General features: G+C 45.7%; 1 protein-coding gene across 1 annotated transcript; it reads right to left on the reverse strand.

Moving 5' to 3' along the window:
• Positions 1–5,292: 5,292 nt before the first annotated feature.
• On the reverse strand, positions 5,293–11,642 carry LOC140586297 (serine/threonine-protein kinase PLK3-like). The gene is made up of 9 exons (XM_072708109.1): positions 11,550–11,642; positions 10,876–10,974; positions 10,666–10,782; positions 10,446–10,575; positions 10,192–10,279; positions 9,998–10,093; positions 9,673–9,868; positions 9,451–9,577; positions 5,293–9,359 (listed from the first exon to the last, which is right to left on the reverse strand). Exons 1-9 carry the CDS (start codon positions 11,640–11,642, stop codon positions 9,235–9,237), a joined length of 1,071 nt encoding a protein of 356 aa, XP_072564210.1. The 3' UTR covers positions 5,293–9,234.
• Positions 11,643–12,379: the final 737 nt, after the last annotated feature.

The raw sequence follows: 12,379 nt of genomic DNA on the forward strand, positions 1-12,379 counted from the left end.
AATTTTACAGCATGTTATACTTGAATATATTGAGTTTTAATTCTTTTATCAGTATTTTAATTATAAAACAACATTCTGGTACTTGGTGGGCATCTGAAAAAGACTATTAGAGAATCATGCAATTAGCATAATATAAATGTATCCATTCTCTATGTGTGTGTCACGCCCACATCGGACCCCGACCACACCCAGCCTCACCGGAACAGCCCCGCCTACATACAGATCACCTGAAAACACTTAAGTAATCAAACTTTTAAAGTAAATTCTTGCCAAAAAATATGTTCAGTTCAGCACTTAAAAGACATGAATTTGTTATATTTGAACTACACTCAAATATTATGCTTTGATGTTCTTAGATCTTCATCTACACTCAATCCTTCAATATTTCAGTTCTTATTTGGGGGATTTTCTCCCATTCGTCCTTGCAAAGGGCTTCTGATTCTGCAAGATTCTTGGGTTGTCTTGCATGCTCTGCTTTTTTGAGATGTATCCGCAGATTTTCAGTGATGCTTAGGTCGGGTGACTGAGGGCCGTGGAAAACCTTCACCTTGAGGTATTCCATTGTAGATTTTGAGGTGTGTTTTAGATCATTATCTTATTGTAGGACCCATCCTCTTTTTAACTTCAACTTTTTGCTGCTGGAATTTGCTGCATGATCTTTATTCAAATCCATTCTTCCCTCTACCAATGACATGTTCTCTGTGCCACTGGCTGCAACACAAGCCCAAAGCATGATCGATCCACCCCCATGCTTAATAGTTGGACAGGTGTTCTTTTCCTGGAATTCGGTATGTGGCCAAAAAGTTCTATTTTGCCTTCTTCAGTCCACAGGTCTTGTTTCCAAAATGCATCAGGCTTGTTTAGATGTTCCTTTGCAAACTTCAGATGCAGAATTGTGTGGCCAGGATACAGGAAAGGTTTTCTCCTTCAGACTCTACCATGAAGGTCACATTTGTTCAGGTACCGCTGCACAGTAGAACGGTGAACCACCACTCCAGAGTCTGCTAAATCCTCCTGGAGGTCGTTTGCGGTCAAATGGGGCTTTTTTTTGCCTTCATAGCAATCGAATGAGCAGTTCTTTCAGAAAGTTTTCTTGACCTCCATCATTTTCAATTCATACAGTATGTTTGGAATATGTTTGTAATTCTCATGTGCTTACTTCTACATTGTAATCATACTACTTCTACATTGTAATCATACTAATAATAATAGGTTACACTTTGCACTTGTATAGATTTTGCAGGGAGGCCAGCCTAAAGGGAGTCGATACAGATGTATTTAATTACGCTTTAAAAAACGTGCTACAAAACTGTACACTTCTGGCGGCACTTTAGTCTAATTTGTGAAAATGAAATTGTTTCAGTCTTATTTAAAATGCTATTGGCTGTACTTGGAAGTGTACAATTGTAACATTGTTCTACTGCTGAATATGTATACAGTATATACCAATTCATTTTTCATTGACTTGTCAGCCTTATGTGTGAGATCCCTCCACCTAAGGAACCTTTTGATCTTGGACATACATGCTTCCATTAAAGTACTTCAACAGAGCTCCTTTAAAAGATTCAAAGGAAAAAGTTGAGGTGGTCCACAAAGGACCCCAGTTTCTCACACTTGTCACCAAATGCACATTAAGAGATGTTCGTCTTTCTGTACAACCTTTCAAACACCATAACAAATTTCTTCAGTACTTTCTCAGCAGTGCTAATGTCAACCAGTTTAACCTTTTCCTGAAGCAGAGTATAAATTCCAAAAACAAGAAGGAAGAGGTGGTTCCAGTATTTTGTGGGAAGAACACCATACAACACTGGTAATGCATATAATCAGAGATCCCCAGTCAGATGCTTTCCAGTATTTCCGTTCTTTTACTGAACATGGGACTCCTGTTAACTCTACTGGAGGTTGGACCATACAGTTAGGTTTTATACACATATGTAACTGAAGAATGCGTTATGATTGGCTCTTTAAGTGTTTTAATAAACCACGTTACTGTACACACACACACACACACACACACACCAGACAAACAATAATAAATAAACAATAATAAATATTAAAATCCCTCTGGGTTAAGAATAAAAAGCCAATAGACAATAATCACAGTAAAAAAATCACACTGATTTATTTAAGACACATATGACAGGCAGGACAAATGAACATTTAAATTTTATGATATAAAATAAACATGATATAGCATGATATAAACACATTAAATTATTAAGCATAATTATCATTAATTGACCAGATTTGATTGATTGAACTTAAATACAAAAGAGATTAGCCCATACATACAGTAGCTAATTTTTTTTTACAAACAAACAAAACATATTCTACCCCCACCCCACCCCTCAATACACCCTGAGACAGCACCTCAAAGGAGACCAACAAATGGTCACCGGCACACCCAGCCCCGAAGGGCGCAGCTAAAAACTGAGGAGAAAAGAGATAACATACTTAAATCAATAAAAAAAAAAAGGAATACAGCTTCAGGACGTGACCCGCAGCCAGTCCTCTACCAGCTGCACGTCACGGAGCCAGCTCTGGATCGTAGAAGCAGACGAATTGTTAATCCGGGCCGCAGAGAGTTCCAGCAGAAGCAGATCAAGAAAGGTGGACTTCCAGACAGTGGGAATGGCACGATCAGGAGACTTCCAACGAGAGGCTAATAACAACTTAGCCGCTAACGAGGCAGACATCAGGAGCCTCCGCTGGAAGCGAGATAGAGAGAGAGAAGAGAAGTCCAGGAGAAGAAGGACCACGGGAGACAGAGGGATGGGAGAGGAAAGAACTGAAGAGAGAGATCTGGCCACATAATCCCAAAGAGCAGCCGCTGGAGGACAGTCCCAGAACATATGAAGAAAGGCACCAGGGACCTGAAGGGGACAGAGGTGACATAAGGGGTCAGGCTCTAAGCCCATGAGATGGCGTTTCCGGGGAGTGGGGTATAATCGGTGAACAAACTTAAATTGTGTTTGCTGGTGATTGGGATTTTTAGAGCAGTTTTTAATATTATGAAAAATAACACTCCAAGATAGGACAGGGGTGTGAGAGAGCTCCCTCTGCCAGACAGAAATTATGGGGAGAGGTTTATGAGAGGATCTGCGGAGGAGGGAATAGAGACTGGACACGGGTTTAGAAACGGGGGAAAAGGACAGAGCAAATCTGCACAGCGGGTGAAGCGGAAGAGGCGAGATATTACAGAGATATAGAGAGATATTACAGGCTCTAAGCATGGACCTTAGCTGGAGGTAGAAAAAAAATGAGGAAGAGGGAAGATTAAATGTGACCATAAGAGACTGGAACGATTTGAGACCAGAGCTGTCAAAAATGTCACCCAGGGTGGAGATACCCGACTGAGACCACGGCGAGGAAGAGATGGGGCGGCCTCCAATGTTCAAGACAGGATTGTGGAGCAACGGAACGCTGGGATGCCATTATGGGAAGGGGCCCAACAATTTCTCAACCCTTCTCCAGGTGCGAAGCGCCTGAGAGATAATCGGACCGGCTGAGGCAGAGATGGATTTTAATTCAACAGGGAGGAAAGGAAGCGAGGCTAGACGATGGGGGAGAGCATATTCTGCTTCGATAGGAAGCCAGGCGGGTGGATGTTGGGGAGGACTGATCCAGCTCCAAACCGGCCTCAGGGTAAAAGCAAGGTGGTAAAATTCGAAGTCCGGAAAAGAGACACCCCCATCCAACCGGTCGCGGATTAGGGTAGAGTGTCTGACGGAGGGTCTCTTGCCATCCCAAAGAAATGTGGAAATAGCAGACTTGACAGAGGCCCAGTACCCAGGTGGAGGGGAGAGAGGAAGCATGGAACTAATAAAATTAATTCTCGGGAGCACGTTCATCTTAATAACGGCCAGCCTAGCCCGAAATGAAAGGGGAAGAGAAGACCACGAGGAGATCGAGGCTTTAATGCTCTCGAGAACGTGGCGGAAGCCAGCAGCTGTGAGCTCTGGGACTGACGGATAGATGTCCAGCCCCAGGTATCTGAAAGACCTCGCCTGGGGAATAGAAGGAGGAAGTGAAGAGGTATGGCAGGCAGGATTCAATGGAAGGAGAGAGGATTTTGCCCAGTTAATCTTATAGCCAGACAGGGATTCACATGTTTGAAATAGGTTAAGGACATGAGGAAGATCTACAGGAGCGTTGCCAAGGTAGAAGACCAAATCATCAGCGTATAAAGAAACTGACTGAGGGACACCTTTCACTAGGATGGGGGAAATAAGGTCTGAGTGGCGGAGGGCAGCAGCCAGAGGCTCCAACGACAGATTAAAGAGTAGGGGGGAGAGGGGACAGCCCTGCCTGGACCCCTGAAGAAGCCGAAAAGGAGGAGAGATGTTGGCATTGGTCAAAAGGACAGAAGAGGGGGAGGAGTAAAGAGTCTGGACAAGGTTGTTAAAATAAGGGCCAAAGCCCATTCTATGCAAGACTCTCCACAAAAATGACCAATTCATCCTATCAAAAGCCTTCTCTGCGTCTAGGAGGGAATAGAGACTGGACACGGGTTTAGAAACGGCGGAAAAGGACAGAGCAAATCTGCACAGCGGGTGAAGCGGAAGAGGTGAGGAAAAAGAGATATTACAGGCCCTAAGCATGGACCTCTGCTGGAGGTAGAAAAAAATGAGGAAGAGGGAAGATTAAATGTGACCATAAGAGACTGGAATGATTTGAGACCAGAGCTGTCAAAAATGTCACCCAGGGTGGAGATACCCGACTGAGACCACGGCGAGGAAGAGATGGGGCGGCCTCCAATGTTCAAGACAGGATTGTGGAGCAACGGAACGCTGGGATGCCATTTTGGGAAGGGGCCCAACAATTTCTCAACCCTTCTCCAGGTGCGAAGCGCATGAGAGATAATCGGGCCGACGGAGGCAGAGATGGATTTTAATTTAACAGGGAGGAAAGGAAGCGAGGCTAGACGATGGGGGAGAGCATATTCTGCTTCGATAGGAAGCCAGGCGGGTGGATGCTGGGGAGGACTGATCCAGCTCCAAACCGGCCTCAGGGTAAAAGCAAGGTGGTAAAATTCGAAGTCCGGGAGAGAGACACCCCCATCCAACCGGTCGCGGATTAGGGTAGAGTGTCTGACGGAGGGTCTCTTGCCATCCCAAAGAAATGTGGAAATAGCAGACTTGACAGAGGCCCAGTACCCAGGTGGAGGGGAGAGAGGAAGCATGGAACTAATAAAATTAATTCTCGGGAGCACGTTCATCTTAATAATGGCCAGCCTAGCCCGAAATGAAAGGGGAAGAGAAGACCACGAGGAGATCGAGGCTTTAATGCCCTCGAGAACGCGGCGGAAGCCAGCAGCTGTGAGCTCTGGGACCGACGGATAGATGTCCAGCCCCAGGTATCTGAAAGACCTCGCCTGGGGAATAGAAGGAGGAAGTGAAGAGGTGTGGCAGGCAGGATTCAATGGAAGGAGAGAGGATTTTACCCAGTTAATCCTATAGCCAGACAGGGATTCATATGTTTGAAATAGGTTAAGGACATGAGGAAGATCCACGCGAGCGCTGCCAAGGTAGAGGAGCAAATCATCAGCGTATAAAGAAACTGACTGAGGGACACCTTTCACTAGGATGGGGGAAATAAGGTCTGAGTGGCGGAGGGCAGCAGCCAGAGGCTCCAACGACAGATTAAAGAGCAGGGGGGAGAGGGGACAGCCCTGCCTGGCCCCCTGAAGAAGCCGAAAAGGAGGAGAGATGTTGGCATTGGTCAAAAGGACAGAAGAGGGGGAGGAGTAAAGAGTCTGGACAAGGTTGTTAAAATAAGGGCCAAAGCCCATTCTATGCAAGACTCTCCACAAAAATGACCAATTCATCCTATCAAAAGCCTTCTCTGCGTCTAGGAGGGAATAGAGACTGGACACGGGTTTAGAAACGGCGGAAAAGGACAGAGCAAATCTGCACAGCGGGTGAAGCGGAAGAGGTGAGGAAAAAGAGATATTACAGGCCCTAAGCATGGACCTCTGCTGGAGGTAGAAAAAAATGAGGAAGAGGGAAGATTAAATGTGACCATAAGAGACTGGAATGATTTGAGACCAGAGCTGTCAAAAATGTCACCCAGGGTGGAGATACCCGACTGAGACCACGGCGAGGAAGAGATGGGGCGGCCTCCAATGTTCAAGACATGTATATCAAAAGCCTTCCTTGCGTCTAGAGAGAGAAGGGCAGCAGGGAAGGGAAAGGAAGGAGCAGCGTGAAGTACATGCAGCAGGCGACGGATGTTGTCAGCCGCATGACGGGATTTAATAAAGCCAGTTTGGTCCGGGTGAATCAATTTGGAAATCACCGCCTGCAGTCGACGGGCAAGCACCTTGGCAAACAGTTTGATGTCTGAATTCATCAGGGACAATGGGTGATAGCTGGAGCAATCTGAGGGGTCCTTACCCTGTTTGAGCAACAAAGTCATCAAGGACTGATTAAGAGAAGGATGGAGATGGGAGGCAGAAATAGCAGAATTCAGCATGTGGAAGAGCGGGGTAGAGAGCTGCTTCCAGAAGGCAGAAAGAAGTTCAGGAGGGAGGCCATCGGGCCCTGGAGACTTCCCAGGGCTCATGGAGTCCAGAGCCTCTTTAAGTTCTGTCATCGAAAGGGGAGCCTCGAGCATAGAGGCTTCTGGGCCTGAGAGACAAGAAAGAGGTACAGAATCAAGAAACAAATCAGGGTCAGAGGGTGGAGAGACAGTGGGAGGGGAGAATAAATGAGTAAAATTGAAAAAAGCTACTGTTAATTTCCTGTGGGTCAGTGGTGAGAGCTCCATCCTTGGTTCTAACAGAAGAGATTGTGGAGAAAGAGTCACATTGCCGGAGCCGAGAGCCAACAACTTACTGGGCCTAGCACCCAAGACATAATATCGAGACCTAGTGCGATGAACCAAAAACTCGGCACGGCGTGACAGAAGAACATTTAGCTCTGCCCTTGTGTTTAAGATGAGGGTCTCATGATCCGGATCAATCACTGCAGGACGAACACTCTCTAAGTGAGTTAGGCGCCTTTCGAGATCACAGATCTTCTGGCGACATTCACGAGCCAGGCCACTGGCAAAAGCAACCGTGGTGTCACAGAGAAAGCCCTTCATCGCCATCCAGCAGTAGACTGGGTCATCAGTTGAGCCTGAATTAATTGAAATAAATTCTTCAAGTCTAGGGATCAAATAGGCTATATATTTGGAGTTTCGAAGCAAAGAAGTATTGAGCTTCCATCGTGGGGCCCGAGGAGAAAGAGAAGGTACAGCTAAGTGGAGGAGAGCACACTTGTGGTCAGATAAAGAAGAAGAGATCAGAGAAGCCGTAGAAACAGCGGGGGCAACAGATCGAGAAACAAAGATGTAGTCTATGCGAGATTGGGAGTTGAAGCGGGGTGAGAAGAAGGAAAATTCTTTAGCGGAGGGTTAATTAGGCGGAATGAGTCGACCAAATTCAGGACCTCCACGAATTTACACAGGGAACGTGTAGAGGGGGGCAGCAAGGCTACCCACGAGAGGGGGAGATTTATCAAGGACAGGATCGTGGACAGCGTTAGCATCAGTTCCAATAACAAAGTCCAAGTCTTGAAATTTAAGAAGGTGGTCAGAAAGATCCTGAAAGAATGAGGTGCGTGGGGGAGTGGGAGCGTATGCAGCAACAAAGCAGACCTTCCTGCCCCCCAGGTCGGAGAGGGCATAACAGTACCTGCCATCAGCATCACCCCCGGAATTGAGAATATGAATCTGAAGGGTCCGCCTCACCAGTATGGCCACCCCACATCTACGCGAGGAAGCTGATGAAGTGGAGACAACCCTGTAGAACCTGGAGGCCGCCCGCAGTGCATCTCGCTGGAGTAAATGGGTCTCAATTAAAAAGGCAAGGTCAGCGTGCTGCCTTTTCAGAAATTCAGTCACACTGGACAGTTGTTGTTCGGGGGTATTCAGGGCCCTAACGTTCCATGAAGCTATATTTATATTGACCATTATCAAAACAGAACATAGATTACGGTGTAAACAAGGAAAAAATAAAAAATAAAAATAAATAAAAGTCTCAATATGCCAGGCATGCACCAGAGGCTGAATGCCCTGGTCGGTCAACCGTAACTTTAGGAAGTGTGTCTCAGGGAAAACCCCCTTCCCACCCCCCCAAACAAACACAAAAATTCCCCAAACCCATGCTCCAGACCGGCAACGCAGCAGCAACATTAAACACAATAGAAAGGTAAATGGTTCTGCTGCCAGGTCCAGAACATCTACCCTCCCGCCCCCTCCGACCGATGTCGGAAACTGCGCGCACGTGGCGTCCGAAGCCAAGCCGCAAAACACACTAACTGCGCGCACACATCCCCACCGCCTTCTGAGTAACAGCAACGGAAGTAAAATAAAACTGACCCCGTGCCACTGCTAGCTGCCCCGTGTACAGAGCAGGAAAAAACGGCAAATGGGAGTAACCGTCAGCGAACCGGGCAACAGCAGTACAGCAGACGTCCAATTAATATAGTAGTAGAAGCAAAAAACAAAAAAAAAAAAAAAAAAAACATCACATAACAGTACATTAATAATAAAATAAAATAACTGGCTTATAGGGGCGAGAAGAGGTTTCGGACCGGCCGTACAGCCTGTGGGCACGGTCAATGGCTGGCTGGAAATTGGGAAGATGGGGGAAAATAGCCGGCCAGAGCTTATTAAGGAAAGACCGCATATCGCCCCCTTCGCGCCCTAGCTTAATCCAAACCACTTTAAGATTGAGGCGACGGCTGCGGTCCTCAATCTCCGTGATTTTGTTATCCAGGGAAAGCAGAGCCTTATTAAAATCAGCCAGCTCCCTGGAGTGCCAATCGGTCACAGCCTTCACTGAGGCGACTTCTTTTTGTATGGATTTAAAGTCTGCCCTCAGCGAGTTCAGGTCAGCGCGGAGCTCCGAATGGTGTTGCTGAAGCGTGCCTTTTAGCGAGTTCACCTGTTCGGAAACGAAGTTCTTCATTTCCGCGAGAAAGGGAGCCAGGAGAGAGGAAAGGGCCTCCTCAGTAACGCCGCCATCAGAGCGGGGTACTTTCTTCTCCGGGCTGGAAAGGCCTGGGCGAGGTCTACGCTGATTAGCAGCCATCAGGAGGAATAACAGGGCAAGCGCCGAAATCGTGCGAAATTGCGAACGGGAGAGTGACAAGGGGACAGACTAAAGGGCAAAAAGGCGGATGGGACGCGCGGACGAGCAGAGCTAGGCAGCCATTAGCGACGAGCGTCCCCATACATAGCTTATATCTAGTAAGTTGGCCCAGCCCTCGGAATATTTTTCTGTATGTGGCCCTCACTAAAAAAAGTTAGGACAGCCCTGCTGTAGACGAAAGGGCCGCTGGTTTTCATTTTGAATTCACAGTGGGGCATATCTGCAAGAAAACATGGGAAAATCAGGTATCTGAGCCTGATGAACTGAGAGATACTAGACTAGCAAGGTTTGTGTTGAAGGAGCTTACTTACCTTTGGGTCTCCTTTGTCCAAATATGCGGCGGAACAGCCTGACGAAGAAGTGCTTTACGCGTTTTACTGCTGTGAATCTTGGCACCTTGTGGTAGCTGTTTGATGGAATTTCCTCCGGAGTGAAGCCCTAGGGTTGTAGTTTAAGATGTTTCGGTTGAGCAAAGCAATTCCTCAGGATGCATGAATACTATTGAACTCAGCAGACCAGCAGTTTGCATGTACCTTAGTGAAGAACTTATGATTCAGGATTTGCTCCAATGTGGGCCGATCCTGTGGATTCTTTTGTAGGATCCAAGAAATCAATTTCTTGGCTGATGAGGAGAGGGACTTTGGTAGAGTGTACTCTACTTTAGTGACACGCTGCTTGATTTCTTCAGCGTCGCCATCAAAGGGGTATGCACCAACAAGCATAGTATACCTGTATCGAGAAAGTCAGCAACGGCATTTGAGCTTCATTTGCATATAACAACATTCTGCATTGGTGCATTTCAGATATCATTCTTGACTCTGGCTCTGACTGTGAGGACGATTGAGAAGGTATACATACATGATACACCCCAGCGCCCAGACATCTGACTCTGGCCCGTGTCCCTCCATCTTCCACACTTCAGGAGCCGCATACTCTCTCGTCCCACAAAAGCGTCTACAACACACACAAAAGGAAAACAGTATACATGTGTTTCAGCCTGCCGCATGAGCAATTTGAAAGATTTGCTGGAGAATCTAAGAAAAAGAACCCACTTCTGCCTGCTTTCCAGTGGCTCCAGCTTGGTGGCCAGTCCAAAGTCGGCCACTTTTAATCCCAAGGCCTCCGTTAATAATAAGTTCTCTGAAAGACCAATGACTCAAATATTTCACCTAATAACACCAGACATTAAACAGTTGCAGAATACAACAGCAGGCAGCAATCATATAAACCACACAGGAAATGCCATGTAAAATGCCAACACTAACATGTGAAGAATTAAACAAATCACGTGTGCAGGCACACATACCTAATTTGAGGTCCCTGTGGACAATGCCTTTGCCATGGATGTGTCGTAAGGCCCCAATGAGCTGCCTCATGTAAAACCTCACCTCAGGCTTGCTCAGGATTTCTCGTTCCTGAAGGAGGTCTAGCATCGACTGGAATGGGAAAAGAAAGGATGGCGTGAGTCGACATAGAGTCTTAACCTTAACAAACTGTCTGCAAAGGCCAGAAACAGCTGGGCTCACCCCCCTACTGCACAGCTCCATGAAGATATACAAGAATTTGTCATCTTCTACATGATGGGAGAAGTTAACAACATGCTGGTGTTGCAGCAGCTTCAGCAGCACCACTTCTCGGAGACTCTGAAATGTCAGACGTGTTACCACAATGAGCATAAGGGAAATGCAGTTTAACTGTGGAGGGGGCTGACTTCAAGCAGGATTCAGACCACATACCTCTTTTATTCCATCAGAGTGCTTTATCGGAATCACCTTCACTGCAAATATCTCTCCAGTGAAAATGTCCATCATCTTGAAACATTGGGCAAAACCTCCCTAAAAACACAAGTGCATTAAGAATTTAAGAATTTCTGCCATACGTAATTGATTACCCATTTTCCGTAATCTATGAAAAATAATTTTTCATCCCGCAGAAATGTGTAATATTTCGACCCGCTCCTGCCCGCATCTGTTATGGTTTGTCCAGCTCCCACCTGCTGAATCCCGCAAGCAAGGCTGCTGAAGTATAGGGTGTGCCAAAAATACCGGACACATTTTAAACGCTATAATATCTTGGCTTATAAAAATTAAATAAGGTACCAAATTTTTTTTTTATCTAACTAGGCTACAGACCTGAATTAAAAAATATCTAAACAGTCTCAATAGAAACATTTCACAGTCAAAATGAGAGAAATATAGGGAAACATTGAAATTTGTGGCGCGGCTCTGTGTTTATTTCAACTAGAGGTCTGCGCAGGACTGATATTTCATCCCGCTCTGGCACAAGAAACTCTCAAATGTAGACCCGCGCCGCGTCCTGCGAGTACCGCGGGCGTCCCGCCCCGTTGCAGACCTCTACTCTACAAGACAAATTGAAGCTGAATTATTTACGGTATCTTTATAGTACATACTTCTCCCAACAGTTCGAGTCTGCGGTAAAATCGCACATTTCTGGTATCAAAGATGATCTCAGGAACTTCGTGTCTCCGCTGAGGACAAGCCATGTTGCAGTAAGACAGAAACCGACGAAGTGGCGTCCAGGAACTAGGCAACGGAACAAGGTACGTTCCATAATTACGTAACGCATCGGAAATTCGAACGAAAACATGAAAAAACTTTTTTTCCCTTCATAAAATGACAGGTATTAAATAAAACGTTTCTGCAAACACACCCATTGGCATTAGTTCGACCAAAAAAAAATCAGTTTCAATAACTCACAATATACACCTCTAGTTTTCATGAGAATATTAAATCAGCCATCCGACACGCTTTTACTGTCAGGTACCCAAACCCAAAGGAGGGAAAAACACCACGCGCGGCGGCTGTAAATGGCGCGCGGAGAGGAAGCCGGGAATTAGCCAATGTAGCTATTGCCATGGTATTATTTTATAAAGGGGAATCTAAGTTGCATTTAGTTAAGTATATTTATAATTTAATTTAGTAATCGCACTCTTATTGTGTTGGCGTAATATACTTAGTATACGATTAATAACAAAAAAGGAAAGGTGAAAAATATATACATATATACACGATTCTTATGATAAGCAAGTCGCAAGCACGGACACATTTTAAACGCTATAATATCTTGGCTTATAAAAATTAAATAAGGTACCAATTTTTTTTTTTATCTAACTAGGCTACAGACCTGAATTACAAAATATCTAAACCCAGTCTCAATAGAAACATTTCACAGTCAAAATGAGAGAAATATAGGGAAACATTGAAATTTGTGGCGCGGCTC

Source organism: Paramormyrops kingsleyae, unplaced genomic scaffold (genome assembly GCF_048594095.1).
Source record: "Paramormyrops kingsleyae isolate MSU_618 unplaced genomic scaffold, PKINGS_0.4 ups38, whole genome shotgun sequence".
NCBI classification, from domain to species: Eukaryota; Metazoa; Chordata; class Actinopteri; order Osteoglossiformes; family Mormyridae; genus Paramormyrops; species Paramormyrops kingsleyae.